Below are 23,214 nucleotides of genomic sequence, written 5' to 3'. Positions count from 1 at the left end.
ATTCAAGCCTAGAAACGCGTATTTAAGGCAAATCGTCAAAAAATCTTACATCTTGAAATAACATATGGCAGTTTTGTTCAGTTACTTTACGCAGTGATATAAATTTCCATACTTTCATTACAAGGCCATGTAGAAGTGGAAAGCACGAGAATCCCTATGCAGTTTCAGCCCTAAAACTTGTAAAGTTCGTATAACTGCAGAATGCTTAACAGCAGCGTTCCGATACAGACCCGGCCAATCAGTATGTGACGTCACAAGTGTGCGCTCAGGCCTGTAGTCTAGGTGGTGTTGGTAGAGTCTGATCAGGATACGGTTGATGATGTGCAGTGGCTAGTTTTCCTCCAAGGCACCGGGCGAGTTCATTCGTTTGTTCTGAGGGAGGCGACCAACTAGTGTTTCCCACCTTTCGGCTGCTCAGTAATGATAAAATAGAGGCGCATGTCCTGCAATCTTTCTCAAACGATTTTACAGGAAGCACTTGGTAATAAAAAAAAAATCATTTTTGCTTTGCTTGTAGGTTCATGTGCCAGGCTCTTTATGATGTGCCCATCATTCCGTTAATGGTTATAGTTATTGTGATATTTGCATGGAAGTAAAACACACCGCGAAATCCGGAAACATTTGCGATGAAAAATAGAGGTCGCTATGATTTTGCATTTGGTGCATATTACATAATAAGTTGTTGTGTATGAAATTTAGCTAACATATTGAATATTTATGTAAGTCTGGACGCTTTTGTGGCCGTTATCGCTGAAGTTAAAATCTGCTGGGTTATTAGGCCGCGTCATGTTCTAGCAGTAGTGGATACCAGAAGATCCGGAGGTAGATCAGAGCAGAGGGGATCGAAACGTCGATCATTTTAGAAGAAACATGACGCAGCGTAATAACTCAGAAGATTTTAACTTCATATTCTTTAGACTTGTCACCAACCTCGAGAAAACTGATCCGAAATGACGAGGACAACACAACACGCAGTCCCCGAACGGAGAAAATCTCCAACCCGACCGGGAATCGAACCCGGGCCCGCTTGCATGGGAGGCGAGCACGTTACGGCGAGTATCCACAACATTCCTCGTATTTCAGAAACGGTTTGAGGTATCGAAATGGGATTTTGGCAAATGATAGCCAGCAAGGAGGACAGTATTTATGCCGTTATTACGTAAAACTTCATAACCTACCGTGTAATTCCACACTACAGATTTTTTCGATGAAAGAATGAAATTTTTAAGGGCCACCGATGGCTCGTGAAACGAGAAATGCTGTGGGCTTTGCAACAACATACTTGAAGACATTATACGTTTGTTTGTACCGAGAATGTGCTTTTTCATAAGCTACTGACCTTACTTTTCCTCAGCTCCTCACTTAAATTAAACCACTGTTACAGAATTCTCTTACAACATGTTGGTGACGTGAGACTGTGTAAACTTCATTAAATGTTAAACTTGCTTTGTTAGTGCACTACCTATTTCATAAGTCGATTTTTGACCATCAAGTTGTTTTCATTCATCTCTAAACCAAAGACGTCGGGGGGGGGGGGGGGGTCATTGGGAATATGCCACTTGCATTAAGAAGCTTTCAGTTCCCATGGGTTTCACTCTGAAATTTAAAGTTACCAGTGTTTCTGGTAGTTTTCAAGCTGTCGTCTTCTGAAACCCAAGAGATACTTACGAATAACTCTGTATCCAATTTCTGGTTTACTGATCACCATGGAAGCTGCACTCAACACTCATTTTCTTACTCGTATGGCCATATTAACAAGATGCGGGTAATGCAAAACCTTCTAGTAACTCTGCAAGGATGTGTGCTGCAGATATTCAGCGTACCCTTTATTACTTAATTGTTTACTGAATAAATTACTGCCAATAACTGGATGAATCATGAGTAGACCCAAGCTATTTAACCTCCAGATACTTTGATTGTCTTGCTGGTGCTACTAGAGTGTTGCAACACTCCTTGTTTGACTGGTTAGGACTCAACTACTAGAGGCACTTGTACTATCATAGCACAAGTGAACATTTGCGCATCTACCTGCCATGGCATTCTGCGCTCAGTGTACACTTGTGAATGTTGCCTCAGTCTGCACTTGTCTGAGAATGTCTTGTGACACACTTGACAGATATGAGGACGTTCACTTATGTGCAGTCTTATGTGCTCCTTCATGGTGGTCGTGGTTAGAAACGTTTTGTGACTTGAAGCTCAAAAATCGACTTATGAAATAGGTAGTGCACTGACAAAGCAAGTTCAACATTTAATGATGCCTGGGGCCACATATTTGCCAGCGAGTGCTGTGATTGGTCAACAAAGCTCGCTCCGCGCATGCGTAAAAGGTTTCAGCGCATCTAGCGCCGCGAGCCGGCGCACAAATGACCCCCGTATTGTTGCGAAACAGTCGATCAGAGAAGCCGCATTCTCCGGCACTAAACTGTGTATGCGTTCTCACTTAGGAACCGCAAAGGCTGCTTGGGAATACGACCTCAAGTAAAAGTACACATATTTTTCACACGAAAAAAAATAGTGGTGAATTTGATTTTCACGTTTTTATTCAATAATTTTACTCATTATTTTACACGATTTGGTGAAAGATGGTCCGCGGACCACACGTTGGGAAGCCCTGGTATAGAATGCCATCCGTTGTACATGCCAAATATATGGACTTTCGCCCACATGCAGAAATGAGTGTTTCTTGGGTACAGTGCCACTTGTGAATGTTTTGTGTCACACTTCACACACATAACGTCCGATCCGTGCATGCAGACGTAATTGCTCTTTCATGTTGCTGTTTCGTGGTACTGTTTTGAGACAACACTGCAGGAATGTAGAAATTCAAGGCTGGCCGTGTGATTGTCCTCCTTCAGGTCCTGCAATTTTGCGAATGTCCTTCTGCAGATAGTGCAGCTGTGTACATAATCATGGTCATAGGATGCTTCCTTGTTAGTGCTGCATTGTATGACATTGCCCATCCCTGTCAGCAAGTCGTCATTACTGTTGTCTTCCATGCCAACTGGGACTATACTGGAAACTATGGAAAAAATTGCGTCATAAATTTGTTTCACAACAATACACACTACAAATGAAAATTATAGCAACACTAACAGGGCCCTACATCCTCATGCGGAATGTTTAAATGCCTCTGTGCATGCTGTAATTGATCTATTCTTGTCCTCATGATCCACATGCAAGCAATATACAAGGGTTTGTAGTATATTCCTGGAGTCGCTTTAGACACTGAAATCGTATTTTTGATGTGTTTAGTACCCAAATTTTTAAATATTTTTCACATTTATTTCATTTTTTTAATACAAGAAGACGGACAGATTTCAATAAATTAATTGTACCCTCTTTAGAAAATAAAACACAGTCTGTATACAATGATTAGCCAATCGTTATGACCACCTGATTAATAGCTTGTTTGTCTGTCTATGGAACGAAATTTCTCACTGATTCCGTGTATGAGGGATCCAACAGTTTGTTGGTAGGTTTGTGGGGGTATGTGGCATTAGATGTCTACGCACAGGCCATGTAATTGGCGCAAATAGCCGCTTATTTGAGTGCGCAGTGATGGCGCCCAATAACGACCCAGATGGGTTCCATAGGATTTACAGCAGGCGAATTTGGTTGCCGAGACATCAACGTGAGTTCATACTAATGCTCCTCAAACCACTATAGCATGATTTTGGCTCCGAGACATGCAGTTATGCTGCTGAAAGGTGACACCGCCATCGGGAAAGACATCAAGCATGAAACGATGTAAGTGGTTCGCAACAGTCAACATGTCTTCAGTTACTACCACAGGTCTTCTGCAAGCCCATAGCATAAAACTGCTTCCAGCAGCCTGCGTCCATAGCGCACTGCACGTTTCGAGCCGACGTTCACCTCGATGAGGGCGTTTGTAGAGATGACTGTTGACCTAGTGTAGCAAAAATTGATCGACGGTCGAATTCCAATGACTCCATGCCCACTGCAGAATTGATGATATCATTGGATCACCCTCTGAACACATAGGGGTTAGTAGCATGCCAAAAAGAACATTGCCTCACATTGCAGGTTGCCGATGTCAGGGGCAAGCATGAATTCAGAGAAAGGCCTAGAGTTCTCTTTTGATTGAGAGTTCCTTAACCTATTGTTCCGCTAAGAGGATTATAGCCTCTGGCGATAATCAGTCCTTCTGAGAAACCACCCTACCCCTTCCCTCCCTGTCCTCCTCCCCATCCACCTGGGAATTCCCCTCACCGATACAACACATTTCCAGGCCTGAGTTATTCGAATAGCTACTTTCCACTCTTTCAGTATCATTGATTAATTAATTAAATCGAACAATTAATTACACCTTCTGTTGTAACTGCGACCAGGACGGTCGCAGGGTAGCAATGATAGAAGGTACGGCAGGACCCGTGGAGAGGCCCGCAAACAACAACACAACGGAAGAGGATGGACATGACCAACGTAGGACGGAACGAAGACAACAGGTCCGAACAACAGAGTCACAAGGAAACAAACTTGTACACGAACCAGGAAGTAAGCAGTCTAGCGCAAAGCGAGGTGTAAACCGACGTAAGCGGGATTAGACTGACTGGCTGAGCGAGTGGCCGGCATTTCAGTACGCTATCAGGGGCGCCGCTATTGGCCACTGGGACCACGTGTTCCACTGTGGCGCCCCACACTAAAAGCGGGCAGGAGGTGTGCGCCACCACAGCTTAAGGCGCAATGGTGCAGAGACCTCTAGGGGTCTTCGACGTCCATGACGTCTGGCGTGGATTCAAATTACGCGGTGCCAGATCCCTCCCCCCTGAAACTTGCGCGTAGGGACAGAAACGCCCCGGACGGTGCCGAGGTGGGCAGCAGTGGGAAGAGGAACTGGGCGTATCAATCACTAGTGGCGGGGAGGAAGGGACGCCCGAGGTATCCATGACAGCCGATCCAGAGTCCAGGGCGGGGGAGGGAGCCGCCGATCCACCCGGAGGCGGAGAGGGCCGGCAGCAGGCCTGTGAGGAGACAGCAACCGGGGACAGGGACGGTGACTCGAGAACCACGTCCGAGCCTGAAGGAGGTAGGGAAACAGGCGGCAGTGCCAGTCCCATGGCAGCACGAGGGTGGAGCTGATTATGATGGCGACGCTCCAACCCTTTCGACGTAACATGCCACCCATGGGCCGCGACGACTGTGGTGGGTGTCCAACCCGCCTTGCACCCGTACTCGCGGGCCCACATGGCCCTCCCAGGGGCATACCATTACGAGGGCCAGGAGTGGGGGCGGGAGGAGGACGGCAGCAGTAAATGGAGCAGGGTCTGTGGCTGTCATCCATGAAGGAGCCCTGCCGGACTGCGACTGTCAATTGGCGTAGTGTGATAGGTGCTCAAAAACAGGGTGACAGCTGACGTGGTTGGAGATGTGTCGACCGCCTTAGTCAACTGGTGTTTAAAAGCGCGGACAAGCCTCTCCACCACGCCACTGGAGGAAGGGTGGAAAGGGGGGCTATGGATATGCTTGATACCGTTGGCCTGACAGAAGTTGTGGAAGGGGGATGCTGTGAATTGGGGACCATTATCGGAGACCAACGTGTGGGGGCAGGCACTCAATGGCGAGAACCTGGGCCAGGGCCATGAGTATAGCCTTTGTGGCAGTGGATGCCATTCTGACTACATATGGGTATTTGGAGTAGGCATCAACAATGAGTAACCACATGGACCCCAAAAACGAGCCCGCAGAATCGACATGGATGCGATCTCAGGGCCGGCAAGGCACAGGCCAGGATGCAAATGACCGAGGGGGCTTGTCTGGTGACATGCACAGACAGTACAGCCACGGACCAGGCGCTCAATATCGCCATCAATGCCAAGCCAATACACTTGCCGGCGAGCCAAAACTTTCATACGGGACATACCCCAGTGTAACAAACTGAGCACCCGAAGCCACAATTCCGGAGAGATGACCACACGGTGGGCATCTGACTCCGTGGCCAACAGGACATCATCGACCACAGAGAGCCTGTGGGACAGGTGGCGCCATGGGCTGAAATCGGACTGCATCTGACGAGTGACATAGGATGGCCACCCATGGACCACATAGTTGAGAACTAGCCGCAAGACAGGGTTGCGGCGGGTAGCCTCAGCAATGTCAGCAGCCATAAGAGGAAGACCGTCCAGCGCATCCCGGAGGGCGGAATCAATGTGAAAGCAGAGGACCTCCTGTTGGTCAAAGGCAGGATCGGGGCCCGCTGGGAGATGTGACAAAGCATCCGCATTAGCGTGGTGGGCAGTGGGCTTATACCAGATGGTGTAAGCGTAATTACATAAAAACAATGCCCAGCGCTGGAGACATTGAGCCGTCTGCTCGGGAAGGTGAGTGTGGGGTCCAAAAAGTGTAACCAATGGTTTATGGTCCGTCAGGAGGCTGAACTTGCCCCCCAAGAGATAGGAATGAAATTTTTGGATGGCGAACACGATCGCCAGGGCCTCCTTCTCAATTTGGCAGTAGTTCCTTTGCGCCAGGGTCAACATCTTAGAGGCATAAGTGTTGGGCTGTTCAGAGCCATTAGCATCCAAATGTGTGAGGATGGCCCCAATGCCGTTGAGAACTAGCCGCAAGACAGGGTTATGGCGGGTAGCCTCAGCAACGCCAGCAGCCATAAGACCATCCAGCGCATCCCGGCAGGATACATTAACATAAAGCACTCAAGTACACTGTCATGTCCACCTAGAAAGAAATATCGTTCCACTGACAAGAAGAGTCACAAAAGTACCCACAGCATATGAAGTACAGTACATGTCTGTATTCTAGAGTATCGTGGAGCTGAGGACGAAATCTTAGAATGATGGGGCAGTCATGAAAGCCTCTATTAGAGCTGACTGCACTTTACAAACTTTTCAAAAAGAGATAAGAGAAAGGGAGAAAGAGATAGACAGAAACAGATCTCAATAAGATTGGTCAAGTTTGATTATTCATATGTCCTGAATCTGTGCATCAGACAGCGAATGATCACGTAATTGAGCAGAGACATTTTCATTGTTAATATGTTAATGAATAAAACAGCAAGTTTATTGACTAATTTGGAAATCATAGCCCCCAAAACAGCTGTTTTACAGTGATGCAAAATTGTAGAAATTATAATATTTCCATTCGGTTACCTGACACTCTGCATTAACTACACAGAAACCATTTCATTAATGTTTGAAGTTTGTATCAGGATAACATCAAAAATTTGTTGCATATATCTAAGAATTTACTGCTTTTAATTCTTGTGAAGCATACTGAGATCACAAAAGGTCAGCTGTAGGAACATAACTGTTTCATATTCAGAATTAATTCGGAACTTCTCATACAGAAAAGTTAGCGTTCAACTTTCAGTACTTCGTACCTCCATTTAAAGAACACATACATGTCCGTTGAGCAATTTCTGGGCGATGCATAGGCAGTAAACTTGCTGTTTTCATCCAAAATGGCAAAAATTTATTACAAATGGCTTTTTAATCCCTCCCATTTATATTAGATTACATACACTTTATTGTTCCATTGATCCAAAGAGGGGAGATCCAAAACGAAGTAGAACATGTCATAAAATAAGAGCAGATAATATTTATTTATAAAAAATAAATTTAAAAAATTGAAACATATTTTAAACTAAGAATAAATTACAAACTGGTCACAAAATATGTAAATGTATAGTACAGTGAGATGCATATGATAACTTTTATGCTATTGCAGCCATGCATCATCAAACAGAAAATCAGTGTACATCACTTAGTTAGTTAGTTACATTTCCATAGATCCTTTGAATGATTCTTTTATCGAAATGACGTGGAAAGAGTAAGTTTACTGGATATGTACACATGATTAGTGCGGACATTAATGTTCACATTATCATTTTATTCCTACTGACGCAACTACACATAAAAACAAGATTTTTTTTAATGGCTTTTGGTTTTGAAGTAGAATTTCGTCAGTGGAATAGAGTGAGTTGTCCAGGAGAAATGATTCTGAATTGGATTTAAATCTTGATCCGCTACCTGTCAAACATTCTATGTTATAGATTATTTTCCCTCTGGTGTTGTAGGGATATACATCACTGGTGTTCTCAAATTGAGATAGATTGTTCCTGACGAATTTCACTAGCGAAAATATGTATTGTGACGAAGCAGTTAAAATACTTAGCCCCTTGAAAAGGTACCTACATGACGACCGTTGCTGAACACCACATATTATTCTTACTGTACGCTTTAATGTAATCAATACTTTTTCTCCAAGTCATGAGTTACCGCAGAAAATTATTTCGTACGACAATATTGAGTGGAAATATGTAAAATGTGTCTGGAGGCAGATACGCTTGTTCTCAAGATTGGCAATTACACACAGAGCAAAAATAACTGAACTTAATTGTTTGAGAAGCTCAGTAATGTGCTTCTTTCAGTTAAAGTTTTCATCAATTTCAAGTAATGTGCTTCTTTCAGTTAAAGTTTTCTTCAATTTCAAGTTTTCACCTAAAAATTTGAAGCATTCTGTACTACTTACAGGTTCCTGCTCACGTATTACAACAACTGTTCGTATGACACTTATTTCTTGTTCAGAACTGAATGTATTGGTTTTTTTTTTCAAAATTTAGGGAGATTCCATTTTGAGAAAATCACTTAGTAATTCTTTGGAAAATGTTATTTACCAATTCTTCTATTGTTTTCTCTCTAATAGGATTTATTATTACACTAGTATCATCTGCAAATGTACCATTTTGCTTGCTGAATGTTAAGTGGAAAGTCATTCAAATATACATGTACCATATACTGTTCTCTTACTACACCAGAGATATGCAGAAGTCACATTTCAAGTAACACTCACGTTACTTGATAAGATTAGTAATACATACATCAATTACGTCTACTAAGAAATGGAGTAATACAGCTGGATACCAATAAATTCTCTTTGGTTCCTCTTAAACTAAATTTTATGAGTAGTTACACTTTTTATGGTTGCTGGTAAGTTATTGAAAGTATGTGTTCATGATTAATGGACGCCTTTGTGGACCATAGATCTTTATGTTCTTACGTCTAGTCCTGATTAAATGAATTGAGCTGTTGGTTTGAGATAGAGATGTATTACCTATGACAAATAACATTAAGGAATAAATATACTGGAAAGCACTAGTGTCCCCATTTCCTTGAACAGGTCTTCGCAAGACGTTTCTTCGATGTGCATACATTGTCATCACTCATTCAAATTGTTACTGCACTTGCATCCTCACGCCACATGGTTCCAGACAGACCCAGCATACGATTCCGCCATCGCTTCTGTGCTCGGCCACAGGAAGTAGTGTGGGCCACCTGTCCCTTTCGGATCTGCTCATCCCATCTCACAATCTGTGATCGCTTATTCGGTTTCGCTAGACTCTAATAATTATTGAGAGCTGTCTGCTATGAAGAAGGGAGAATCGTGAATGTCTGCCTCGCTGTTACGTTTGTTAGTAGCCTCGTGTGCCCACAGCATTAGAGTCGGGGTGTCAAGATATTCTTTCGAAAGCAGAGTGGAATTAGAGAATTGCACCTGATGGTGGTATACATCCGTCTGACGTCTAATGAACAGCAATATGATACAAGACCGCTGCAGATTTTCAAGTAGAATATCGCTGGCCAAGATTTATTGCGATAAGATTATCTGTACTTCTTATCGTCTACCAGAACACATCCTCTTTCTTAAGTATCAAAATTTTGTCAATTTGTTAACGTAACTATTTCTAGACCAAAACTCCGATAGCTGACAAGTACTCAACAGCTTGGGCTACCTTGGTATCTCTCCACACAAACCCACTTTCCATTCTGGTATATTAGGGATCCCAAGCATTAAACATATCAACTGGAATGCACGACTAACACATGAATAACTTAAGTTGATTAAAAAACACTCTACAATCGTTTGACAAAGTACCACTGATATGAAACGTCTTAGTCACAAGGAATGGCTCTAGAAGCTAGGAAACACACTATACAAATAACATCAACAGCTTCCACTCGTCTGCTTGCGGCTGATATGGAGCACACTGCCAAAGAGTTTTTTGTTGATACCTTCCACTCTGTGGATCACACTGCAAGACTTTCCAGTCAGAGCATACTCAGCTGTCACAGATCCATTTAGTAACAATGATAAAACATAGGATTTCGAAGATGGATTCTTTTCCAGTGAATTCATCCTTGCAGGTTTACATAAAACACTTTCCACGAATAGAAATTCATAATTTTTTAATGAGAAGTACCCAGTACGTTTAGTTTCCAGTACTGTGTATCTGCTTCGTAGTTCAGGGGTCAAATATTTTGCATTTCCCATTATGTAGTTCTCATTCATGCAACGTCGTCTCTAAGAGCATGGAACAAGAAGATGTCATTGCTACCACATTCTACGGCCAACATAGCTATCTCATCTCGAGAAACAAAATACTCTTCACCATTTTTCCCACACTTGCTGATCTTTGCAGTAACTGTGATTTATACTAGACGAGTATGACTATAGCAAGAACTTACCGAGGATCTGTTACATGCATCTATATTTTCTGACACCACACCAACATTAACCATGCTCATAAAATGAGCATTATTAAAACAACGGCAACGTGGATGAAACAGCTGACACAGGGTAAACCTACCTAACTCCACGACATACTTAATTTCTTGATAGCAGCCACACTCTTTGCCCTCAGGAAAGGTGGGCCTCCTACACACAGTTCCTATCGTCCTCAACAAATGGCAGGAATGTCTTTATATTGGAACGACAATCTTTGTCTGTAACAGGTATTTCATTGTTGTGTGGGGGGAAATACGTCGTTTGCTGCGCTGATCCTGTAATACATACTCATTAAGGTAAGTTGTTCAAGTAAGTAGTCAGCTAGTCAGACACTTATATGCAGTTGTATAATATGAATTGAATATATTTATTAGTCATCATTGTATTGTATTGTATGTAAACCGGGGACCTAGAAACGATGGAGAAGCTCCATCTCCACCGCAGGCGCAGTGGTCCACAGCCCGACGACGACTACCGCAGTCCACTTCACCCCTCTGCCGCCCCACACCGAAACCACGGTTATCGTGCGGTTAAGCCCCCGGTGGAACCTCCACCCCCCCCCCCCTCTCGCTGGGAACGTCTCACACCAGATGAGTGTAACCCCTATGTTTGCGTGGTAGAGTAATGATGGTGTATGCATGCATGGAGAATTTGTTTGTGCAGTAATCGCCGACATAGTGTAACTGAGGCGGAATAAGGAGAACCAGCCCGCATTCGCCAAGGCAGATGGAAAACCGCCGAATAACCATCCACAGACTGGCCGGGTCACCGGACTTTGACAAAAATCCGCCGGGCGGACCAGGCGCTCCTTCCCACCCGGAAAGCCGTGCGTTAGACTGCACGGCCAACCTGGCGTCATCATAGTTGGCTTTAAATGCCTTATTAATAAATGATTCACTTAGAAAACGACAACACCTCTTGAGTTTTGTGTCCATTTCAGAAACAACGGCTTCATCTGTAAGCAAATGTGCGAGAAAGGACAAGCCAACAATGGGTTATGCGATCAAGAGAAGACAATCCTGTTCAACCGATGACTTTCGTGGAGCACTTTAGAAGGTCTTGGAAGAAAACTGGTCATTGAAAGCTGTTTAACGTTTCCCTATAACATCGAGTTCTTTAAAAGCCTATGTAGATTGCAGTAATGGTCACAAAGACAATGTGACCATTGGCAGAATGCATGCATGCACCTTTTGGCCTTGCGAGTGAACTGGATGTTAATTTCATACGAGGTTGTCCAGAAAGTAAGTTCCGATCGGTCTCTAAATGGAAACCACAGTGAAAATCAGAAACATTTTAACAGTTAGCTACACTTTTCAGATACTTCTCTACATAGTCGCCGCTCCGACTTAGACATGTGGCACAACGCTATAACAAATCTCCAACACCATCGTCATAGAAGGCAGCCGCCTGTGCTTTTCGATCATTCTCTACGCTGGTGTACAGCGCGTAGCCTGCACCCAAGTGTTCTCTTCGTATCCAGCATTTCATGTGAACAGAGGTGATACTCAGCATGAGCCAATTAGGGCTGTGTTGTGGGTGATCGAACACTTCCCATCGAAACCGCTGCAGAAATGTCTTCACTGCCCCTGCAGAGTGCAGCTGAGAATTGCCATGAAGAAGGAAGTGCGTGGCAGTTGTGTTAGGTGGGCTGCAATCATTAAGTCGAAGCCTCTCGGCGGACCCTCCTACTTGGCGGGAGACATCGTTGTTCTAGATATGTTTACTCGCTCACAGTGCGCCCACAACTGAAAAGAGCGTCTTGATGCGATCGACGGTCATACTAGAGACAGTACCCAACACGTCTGTGCAAAGCTTCATCGGGTTTTCAGTGTGGTATCCATTTCGCAATCAATCGGAACTTACTTTCTGGACAATCCTCATATTTCATAATACAAACGCAGGAGACATTAAAATTATCCACGAACCATTGTAGCACAGAAGTCAAAGAATAAAAAGGAAGAGCTACAGCTGTGGAAAGAATAAAAGCACTTGGACTAAGTGTTGTTTCTGTCTGCGATGGGTCCATGAAAGTTGTCAGTCCATCACTTCACATGATGCACAGTATTTATGTGTAATATTCGTACAGAGGTTAGAGACAGCGACACCGATGCTGATAATGAATGAAATGTGCGTTATAAACTTTAAATATGCAAAAGAAAATTATTACACAACTAACCAAATTATCACGAAGTTAACTATACAGGGTGTCCCATTTATCTTGACCACCATAAGTGAGTGTTTTTCCAGATGCAAAAAACAAAATGTTTCAAGCAAATGTTCTTTAGCCGTCACGGGGACATCAATTAGCATGATTCCCTTTGTTGTAGCTTGTTTTTCACAAAGATATGAACAGCGGTGTGGCTTTTTTAAAAGGCACCCTATACTTCTTATTTGGTAATTCAATTCCTCTCCTAAAGACCTATTCAAAAATGTATCACAGTATGCCATTCACTAAAACACAACGTTAATAATTACATAACACAACACTGACTTTGAGCACGGGATCACAAACTCGTCTACAAATGGAAATCAACTAAAAACATAGCACAAAATTGACTTTGACTCTCTTGTACCATTGCCCAGGAGTAGAACATTCAAAGGTGTTCAAAGTGGTGACCCTGAACACCGATACACTAGTGCACTCGCTGAATGAAAGAATTATTTACCGCTTCCAGTGTTGCCTGCTGAAGAGAATTACAAGCTAGGATGATACGTTCCTGCATGTCCTCTGGAGTTTTGGAATATCGTGATAGGCAATGGCTTTAATGCATCCCCAAAGAAAAAAAGTCCAGAGGATTTAAATCAGGAGACCTAGCAGACCAATCCATATGGCAGGGTACCATCGGTTCAGAACACGACGTGCACGCAAGGCATTATGTGCTGGGCATCCAACGTGTTGATACCACATAAGCATTCTGGTTCTTAGCGGCACTCCATCCAGAGGAGAAGGAAGAATTCGTCTGAGGAAGTTGACATACACTGTGCCGTTTAGACTACCATTGATGAAATAAGGGCCAATAATTGTAGTACCAAGCATCCCACACCAGACGTTAACTCTCCATTGACGCTGATTTTCCAGCTGTCTAAGCCATCGTGGGTTGTCTCTGGACCAATAACGCATATTCCTTGTATTTACCTGTCCTTTGTTTGAGAAGGAACATTTCACAATATATATAAATGACCTAGTAGATAGTGTCGGAAGTTCCATGCAGCTTTTCGCGGATGATGCTGTAGTATACAGAGAAGTTGCAGCATTAGAAAATTGTAGCGAAATGCAGGAAGATCTGCAGCGGATAGGCACTTGGTGTAGGGAGTGGCAACTGACCCTTAACATAGACAAATGTAACGTATTGCGAATACATAGAAAGAAGGATCCTTTATTGTATGATTATATGATAGCGGAACAAACACTGGTAGCAGTTACTTCTGTAAAATATCTGGGAGTATGCGTGCGGAACGATTTGAAGTGGAATGATCATATAAAATTAATTGTTGGTAAGGCGGGTACCAGGTTGAGATTCATTGGGAGAATCCTTAGAAAATGTAGTCCATCAACAAAGGAGGTGGCTTACAAAACACTCGTTCGACCTATAGTTGAGTATTGCTCATCAGTGTGGGATCCGTGCCAGATCGGGTTGACAGAGGAGATAGAGAAGATCCAAAGAAGAGCGGCGCGTTTCGTCACAGGGTTATTTGGTAACCGTGATAGCGTTACGGAGATGTTTAATAAACTCAAGTGGCAGACTCTGCAAGAGAGGTGCTCTGCATCGCGGTGTAGCTTGGTGTCCAGGTTTCGAGCGGGTGCGTTTCTGGATGAGGTATCGAATATATTGCTTCCCCCTACTTATACCTCCCGAGGAGATCACGAATGTAAAATTAGAGAGATTAGAGCGCGCACGGAGGCTTTCAGACAGTCGTTCTTCCCGCGAACCATACGCGACTGGAACAGGAAAGGGAGGTAATGACAGTGGCACGTAAAGTGCCCTCCGCCACACACCGTTGGGTGGCTTGCGGAGTATAAATGTAGATGTAGATGTAAATGGGACACCCTGTATAGTGTCATAGAATTAGCTATGCCATAGAGACGTTAGGTAGCATGCCGACTTTGTTTACTACATTTTATCATGGATTAGTAGAGCAATATACCTTTATCACATGTAAAATAGACAGGTTCTAGATTGGATATTTGTTTAGCTTATTCATTTACAATTCTTAATATCGTGAAGTTATTTAGGTTTACCCTATTAGCCTAACACAAGCTAACCACCAAAGAATCCCCTCTGATCGACATTGAGAACGATTCAGCCATATAAGCACAAACAGTCAAAGGACTAGACATGAGATCCCATGTTTCTGGTCTTTAGCCTCTTGTGGCACACATTACAGCAACAAGGGCACTAAACTAAATGCACTTTCAAGTGTCGATTGAGGTTTGATCTATGTGAAAATTTCTTGTGACAGACGCCACAGCTGTATGGGCGTTCGCCAGTGTGCAGTCGGGCGTGACTGATCAGGTTGCTTCGGCGCGTAAACCTCTTCTGACACACCTCACAGCTGTAGGGACCTTCTCCCGCGTGCACAACCGAATGCGCATTCAGGGCGCTTGTGCTTACGAATGTCTTACGACACACATCACAAGCGTAGGGGCGTTCACCTGTGTGCACTCGCGAGTGAATCTGCAGTTCCCTTCGACACATGAACGTCTTATGACACACTTCACAGATGTAGGGACACTGGTTCACGTGTCGAAGTACGTGGTACCGCAAACAGTCGCTTCTTCGGAATGTCTTATGGCACATGTCACAACTGTACGGCCGTTCACCAGTGTGCAGTCGGAAGTGGATCTTCAGACTGGTAGTAGTTGTGAATGTTTTGTGGCACACAACGCAGGAATGACGAATTTCTCGGGTATCCACGTGACTGTGCTCCATCAGGTCCTGAAAATGTGCAAACGTCTTTTTGCAGATGATGCAGCTATGCACGTGTGGTCGTGCATCACTTTTATACTGATAGGATACTTCCTGGTTGGTGGAGCACTGCATGGCGCTGTCACTTGCTGGAGGCTGCTCAGCTCTGCTAACGAAACTGCCATTGCCACCATTTCTGTTGTCATCCACCAAGCCAACGGCGATAATACTGCAGAAATGCGGAAAAAATCGTGTCAGAAAAGTTTGTAACAACATTGTAATATTAGAAATGAAAGCTTATATTAACCCTTAACTCACGAGTTACCTTTATGTAAAGTTTACTACAATATAGCGTTTCTGGGAGCCCCATGCTTAAACTAAGATTTAAAGCGCAAATCATTTGAAATTTTGAATTCATGTTATACAGGGTGGTCCATTGATTGTGACCGGGTCAAATATCTCACGAAATAAGCGTCAAACGTAAAAACTACAAAGAACGAAACTTGTCTAGTATGAAGGGTAAAACCAGATGGCGCTACGGTTGGCCCGCTAGATAGCGTTGCCATAGGTCAAACGGATATCAACTGTGTTTTTTTTTTTAAATATAAACCCCAATTTTTTAGTACATATTCGTTTAGTACGTAAAGAAATATGAATATTTTAGTTGGACCACTTTTTTCGCTTAGTGATAGATGTTGTTGTTGTTGTGGTATTCAGTCCTGAGACTAGTTTGATGCAGCTCTCCATGCTACTCTATCCTGTGCAAGCTTCTTCATTTTCCAGTACCTACTGCAGCCTACATCCTTCTGAATCCGCTTAGTGTATTCATCTCTTGGTCTCCCTCTACGATTTTTACCCTCCACGCTGCCCTCCAATACTAAATTGGTGATTCCTCGATGTCTCAGAACATGTCCTACCAACCGATCCCTTCTTCTAGTCAAGTTGTACCACAAGCTCCTCTTCTCCCCAATTCTATTCAATACCTCCTCATTAGTTATGTAATGCTAATCTTCAGCATTCTTCTGTAGCACCACATTTCGAAAGCTTCTATTCTCTTCTTGTCTAAACTATTTATTGTCCACGTTTCACTTCCATACATGGCTACACTCCATACAAATACTTTCAGAAACGACTTCCTGACATTCAAATCTATACTCGATGTTAACAAATTTTTCTTCTTCAGAAACGCTTTCCTTGCCACTGTCAGTCTACATTTTATATCCTCTCTACTTCGACCATCATCAGTTATTTTGTTCCCCAAATAGCAAAACTCCTTTACTACTTTAAGTGTCTCATTTCCTAATCTAATTCCCTCAGCATCACCCGACTTAATTCGACTACATTCCATTATCCTCGTTCTGCTTTTGTTGATGTTCATCTTATATCCTCCTTTCAAGACACTGTGATAGATGCCGCTGTAATAGTCACAAACATATGGCTCACAATTTTAGACGAACAGTTGGTAACAGGTAGGTTTTTTTAAATTAAAATACAGGACCTAGGTACGTTTGAACATTTCATTTCGGTTGTTCCAATGTGATACATGTACCTTCGTGAACTTATCATTTCTGAATACGCATGCAGTTACCGTAAATACCACAGTAATGCAATAAATGCTCAAAATGATGTCCGTCAACCTTTATGCATTTGGCAATACGTGTAACGACATTCCTTTCAACAGCGAGTAGTTCGCCTTCTGTAATGTTCGCACATGCATTGACAATGCACTGACGAATGTTGTCAGGCTTTGTTGGTGGATCACGATATCAAATGCCCTTCAACTTTCCCCACACAAAGAAATCCGGGTACGTCAGATCCGGTAAACGTGCGGGCCATGGTATGGCGCTTCGACGATCAATCCACCTGTCATGAAATATGCTATTCAATACCGCTTCAACCGCATGCGAGCTATGTGCCGGACATCCATCATGTTGGAAGTACATCGCCATTCTGTCAAGCAGGGAAACATCTTGTAGTAACATGGGTAGAACATTACGTAGGAAATCAGCATACATTGCACCATTTAGATTGCCATCGATAAAATGGGGGCCAATTATCCTTCCTCCCATAATGCCGCACCATACATTAACCCGCCAAGGTCGCTGATGCTCCACTTGTAGCATCCACCGTGGATTTTCCGTTGCCCAATAGTGCATATTATGCCGGTTTACGTTACCGCTGTTGGTGAATGACGCTTCGTCGCTAAATAGAACGCGTGCAAAAAATCTGTCATCGTCCCGCAATTTCTCTTGTGCCCAGTGGCAGAACTGTACACGACGTTCAAAGTCGTCGCCATGCAATTCCTGGTGCATAGAAATATGGTACGGGTGCAATCTATGTTGTTGTAGCATTCTCACCACCGACGTTTTTGAGATTCCCGAGTCTCACGCAATTTGTCTGCTACTGATGTGCGGATTAGCCGCGACAGCAGCTAAAACACCTACTTGAGCATCATCATTTGATGCAGGTCGTGGTTGACGTTTGACATGTGGGTGAACACTTCCTGTTTCCTTACATAACGTAACTATCCGGCGAACGGTCCGGACACTTGGATGATGTCGTCCAGGACACCGAGCAGCATACATAGCACACGCCCGTTGGGTATTTTGATCACAATAGCCATACATCAACTCGATATCGACCTTTTCCGCAATTGGTAAAAGGTCCATTTTGACACGGGTAATGTATTACGAAGCAAATACCGTCCGCACTGGCGGAATGTTAGGTGATACCACGTACTTATACGTTTGTGACTATTACAGCGCAGTCTATCACAAAGCGAAAAAAGTGGCCCAACAACAAGATTCATAAATCTTTACGTACTACACGAATATATAATAAAAATTGGGGTTCCTATTTAAAAAAAACGCAGTTGATATCCCTTTGACCTATGGCAGCGCCATCTAGCGGGCCAACCATAGCGCCATCTGGTTTCTCCCTTCAAGCTAGACGAGTTTCGTTCTTTGTAGTTTTCTCGTTTGATGCTTATTTCTTGAGATATTTGGCCCGGTTACTATCAATAGACCACCCTATAACTGTTATTTTTACAGTTATTTAAGTGTTGTTTGAATACTCCTCCGCGACCTTATTGCACAAAATAGAACACGTAGTATTTTACTTTTCATCAGACAAGAGTACATACTTTGTCCAGTTTTTGAAACAGCATACAAATAAAAAAAACTGTTAGACAACTAAACTCTAGATTCTCTGTAACTTGCAAATTTTCAAAAAGAACTAATTTCCATGGTGTAAACTTGAACATAAAAATTCCACTCGATAGATACAAAAAGGAAGTCTGCAGGACTGCATCACCACTCGGCAGAAATTTGATTTTATCAAACACCCTTAGTATTTTATTGGAGGAACCGAAATGTTCTCATCACAATTTTCCTGACATTCTTCCTCTGAATGACTCCCTTGTTCGCCAGCAGAGTTGCGATATCTGGTTATTCTAAAATCATCATCTTATTCATCTATTTCGTAATGTATGTCACCGAAGTCTTCCTCCGTCCACTGCCTATTAATTTTATGAAACTTGGGATCGTTAAAACTGACGCGTAGTTGCAAACACAATTTATACTGTACTGAAGAAAACAGGTAAATTGCTAACATGGCGTAGTCTAGGAGATCCGATCACCGGTCAATAACACGTGTCAACAACAAACAAGGAAGGCGATAACGCAATCGACAACAAAGCATCGTAGGCTTGGCTTTATAAGGAGGATAGTTGGGTGTATAGGAGATTTCCGCCAGAAATGACCTTAGAGAGTGAGTTCAAGACCTTAGAGGGTGATTTCGAAAACTTTCGCGCAGTCTCTAAGACTACACTCCGTGAGTTAAGGGTTACGTTAAGAATTCTGTATGCTAACACATTATATGTTATTATGTGTAAACAGTCAAACAGCAACAATTTTTAAACTGTAGCCTACAGTAAAAATAATGTTTTCCTGTCAACAGCTCTGGATCATAATCGTTGAACAGCATTCTACGTGCATTGGGAGAACTGTATGAATTAGGGTACATTTGGTTGGCAGTGCAGATGAAGAGCATAGATTTTGTTGTGTGTCATAGTACAGTATCGAAATCTTTGTTGTTTCCTATGGAATGGTACAGATCAGACTATAGATTCGCATCAGTTTTTCCACTGATTTGAAGTTTGAGCGTGAAAGACTGTAAGGAAAGTTCGTGCATAGATTTTGTTGTGTGTCATAGTACAGTATCGAAATCTTTCTTGTTTCCTATGGAATGGTACAGATCAGACTATAGATTCGCATCAGTTTTTCCACTGATTTGAAGTTTGAGCGTGAAAGACTGTAAGGAAAGTTCGTAGCACACGGGCATTTTTTCAGACGGTATACATGTGCAAAGTATTGGCGTTTGCGAAAGTAATGAAGTAATAAAAAAATGGTTCAAATGGCTCTGAGCACTATGGGACTTAACATCTGAGGTCATCAGTCCCCTAGAACTTAGAATTAATTAAACCAAGCTAACCTAAGGACATCACATACATCCATGCCCGCGGCAGGATTCGAACCTGCGACCGTAGCAGTCGTGCGGTTCCGGACTGAAGCGCCTAGAACCGCTTGACCACAACGGCCGGCAATGAAGTAATGAACGAGAATTTTGTTACCATAAATAACCATTCTAACACGTGAGCTTTCTTCTTTTTTTCGCAAATTAGTGTCGTATGTAGTGTAGGGAGACCCACAGTCTAACATGTTCTCCATTCATGTGAGTCAGAATTTTCGAATATATTGGCATCTGCTCATCATTTTCACCTGTTGCTTTCGACAGTGTAGTTTTAGTGGCTGGTCAGTGTTATAAACATAAACAAGCTCACAGTATAATAGTAGTACAACCTGTTTTTACATTCGCAGTACGCAAGTTTTCCAGTTATTGACGTTATTTTGAGCTGTTACAGTCGTAAGCGCTATTCTGTCAATTAATTTGTTTTTCTGACACTGGGAACATCCTGTTGATAACGTTTCTCAAACTTCGCGCTTTTGAACCTCAACCACAAGCTTCAACATCGACAAGAAATATTCGTCGCATTTTAGGGCATTTTCAACATGCTTCCCTAAATTGTAACAAATTATCAAAAATAGTATTTTAATTGGATTTTAGGGTTTTGTATCTCAATCGGTAAAAAAGGAACTATTAAAGGATCACTTTATTGCCAGTCTATCTGTCTTTCTGTCTGTTCGCTGTTAAAACCATTTTTCTCAGGAACGGGTCGACTTATCACCTTGAAATTTACGTCACATACTAAAAACTACGGTTCCTTGGCGGTGTAAAAAATTGAAACTTGTACGTTATGGAAATCAACAGATACGGCCACTTATGACACGTATTTTGCTATTCAAAGACTCACTAATCAAAAGGTACAGAGTACTTACCGTTGACCTATAGTCATGAAATTTGGCAAGAAGCAAGCTTCTACAGTACAAGTAAACGAAAAAATCCGAAAATTGTGGATGTGTAATTACATCATACGAGGAAAAGTTTTTGGCATTTGTCATCAGACTGCCTGTCAGTCCGTCTGTTAGGACCCAGTTTTCTCTGGAAGGAGTATATTAATCAGTTGAAATTTACGTTACATGATAAGGTGTATGGTGTCAATCCAGACAAAAGATGCCGCCATTTATGTCACATATTTTGATACTCGCAAACTTACTCATTAAAACATAGAATCCTGAACTTTAGCCAAAAGGAAGGTTTTACAATACAAGTAAAGGAGAAAAAAAATCAGAAAATTGTAAATTTATATTTATTTTACATGAGAAAAAATATTTTGTCATTTGTTATCCGATTTCAGAGTTGAAATTAAAACTTTCTCGAATCGCAGGGATCGATGTCTTGCCGTATCAGTGTCGATAACAGTCAAAAATCGACGACGTTTACGATTACTGGAACGGATGAAATGTCTACATACATAATTAAGTTTATACTGAGCCCTTAGGGTACGAGGGCTACTCGCACCTGACACGTTCTTCTTCATAAAAGCACGTCCAGTAAAGGATACGAGGGGCGTTTGAAAAGTCCCTGCAAAGTCCGAGAGATGGCACCGTATCGAGGTCATGTTTAGTTAGTAGCATCATTGAAAAGAACGTATACCAAGTTTCAGACAAATTGAACTATTTCTTTTTGTTTGACATTCGTGTGAATCAAGGAAGTCGAGTGACTGTCAAAAAAATGGACGAAAAAGAATTTTGTATGGTGATTAAACATTCCTTTATGAAAGGCAAAACGGCTCAGGACACTAAAGAGAAGCTTGATAAACATTACATTGACTCTGCACCTTCGATTAGAACAGTTTATAAGTGGCCATAGGGGCGTTCTGGACCCCCGTGAAGGTCATGACTCCAGAAATCATTGATAAAATCCATGATATGGCGATGGATGACACAAGAGTTAAGGCGCGTGAGATTGCTAGTGTTGTGGGCATCTCGAATGAAAGGGGTACGTAATATTTTGCATAAACATTTGGACATGAGAGAGCTATCCGCAAGATGGGTTCCGCGATTGTTCACGCTTGACCAAAAACGGAATCGTGTGAAGTGTTGCAACGATGGTTTGCAGCTGTTCAGGAAGAATCCTCAGGACTTTAAGCGTCGTTTCGTCACTGTGGATGAAACATGGACACATTACTATACTCCTGAGACCAAAGAACAATCTAAACAATGGGTTACCAAGGGAGAATCTACACCAAAAAAGGTGAAGACCATTCCTTCGCCCGGAAAGGTTATGACGACTGTCTTTCGGGTTTCGCAAGGAGTAATCCTCATCAACCATCTGGAAAAGTGTAAAACTATTACGGATGCATATTATTCATAGTTATTGGACCGTTTGAAAACCGAGCTGCAAGAAAAACGCCGGCGATTGGACCGCAAAAACGTCCTTTTCCATAACGACAATGCTCCAGCACACACCTCAGCAGTTTTGGTCGCTAAATTAATGGAAATAGGATTCCAACTCGTTTCACATCTCCCCCCCCCCTTATTCTCCAGACTTGGCTCCCTCGGACTACTATTTGTTCCCCAATTTGAGGAAATGGCTGGCGGGACAAAGATTTCATTCAAACGAGGAGCTGATTGCAGCAACTAATAGCTATTTTGCAGACTTGGACAATTCCTATTATTCGGAAGGGATCAACAGATTAGAACAGCGTTGGACGAAGTGTATAAGTCCAAAAGGAGACTATGTCGAAAAATAAAAATAAGTCTTACCTCAAACACGTAAGTAGTTTTTATTTCTGCACGGACTTTTCAAACGCCCCTCGTAAAACAATACGTAAGAACCAATTGATTTCAATTTAGTGCGATCAGTTTTGTGTTAATTTCTCAAGATTTTCGCTGGGGAGTTCTTCTACTATCTTCGTTTGGAGTGTTATGTTAAAAAAGTTGCTCGCCTTTCCTACTGCATCTTTCTACAATTAAGAATTTACAAGCAGTTTTGCAGAATCACGAAACTCTTTGAATTTGGTGAATGGATAGCTTGTGGATACGTAACTTAGAGAGCGCGCTTTTGGCTGCTGTACAATAAACAGACCGTGGATACAACGATAGCCAGCCCAATCGAAATGTTCTCTTTATACTATCTATGTCGTCCTCAAAACTATGATTTTTGTCAGATTGCCATAGATCGAATACAGTCTTATAATTCACCGAATCATCAGTCTCCACTTTTTCAAGGCAATTTCGAACATCGGAATTTTTTTCCATCATAGCATTTCCGGCCAGCAGAGGTACTGGCTAGGTATACATTTCCT

General features: G+C 42.6%; 1 protein-coding gene across 2 annotated transcripts in view; it reads right to left on the bottom strand.

The window, feature by feature from the left end:
* Nucleotides 1-23,214, bottom strand: part of LOC124717278 (zinc finger protein 226-like) — a 324,457-nt gene that overhangs the window by 5,635 nt on the left and 295,608 nt on the right. Inside the window, exon 7 of one of the 2 annotated variants that reach the window (XM_047244092.1) lies at nucleotides 15,194-15,675. The exons of the other annotated variant lie outside the window; for it this stretch is intronic. Within the exon in view, the coding sequence (XP_047100048.1) occupies nucleotides 15,194-15,675 (482 nt within the window). The remainder of the gene's footprint in view (nucleotides 1-15,193; nucleotides 15,676-23,214) is intronic. 2 annotated transcript variants of the gene reach the window in all.

This window comes from Schistocerca piceifrons, chromosome 9, assembly GCF_021461385.2.
Source record: "Schistocerca piceifrons isolate TAMUIC-IGC-003096 chromosome 9, iqSchPice1.1, whole genome shotgun sequence".
In the NCBI taxonomy this organism is placed as follows: domain Eukaryota; kingdom Metazoa; phylum Arthropoda; class Insecta; order Orthoptera; family Acrididae; genus Schistocerca; species Schistocerca piceifrons.
This window is presented reverse-complemented; position numbering and strand designations above follow the sequence as displayed.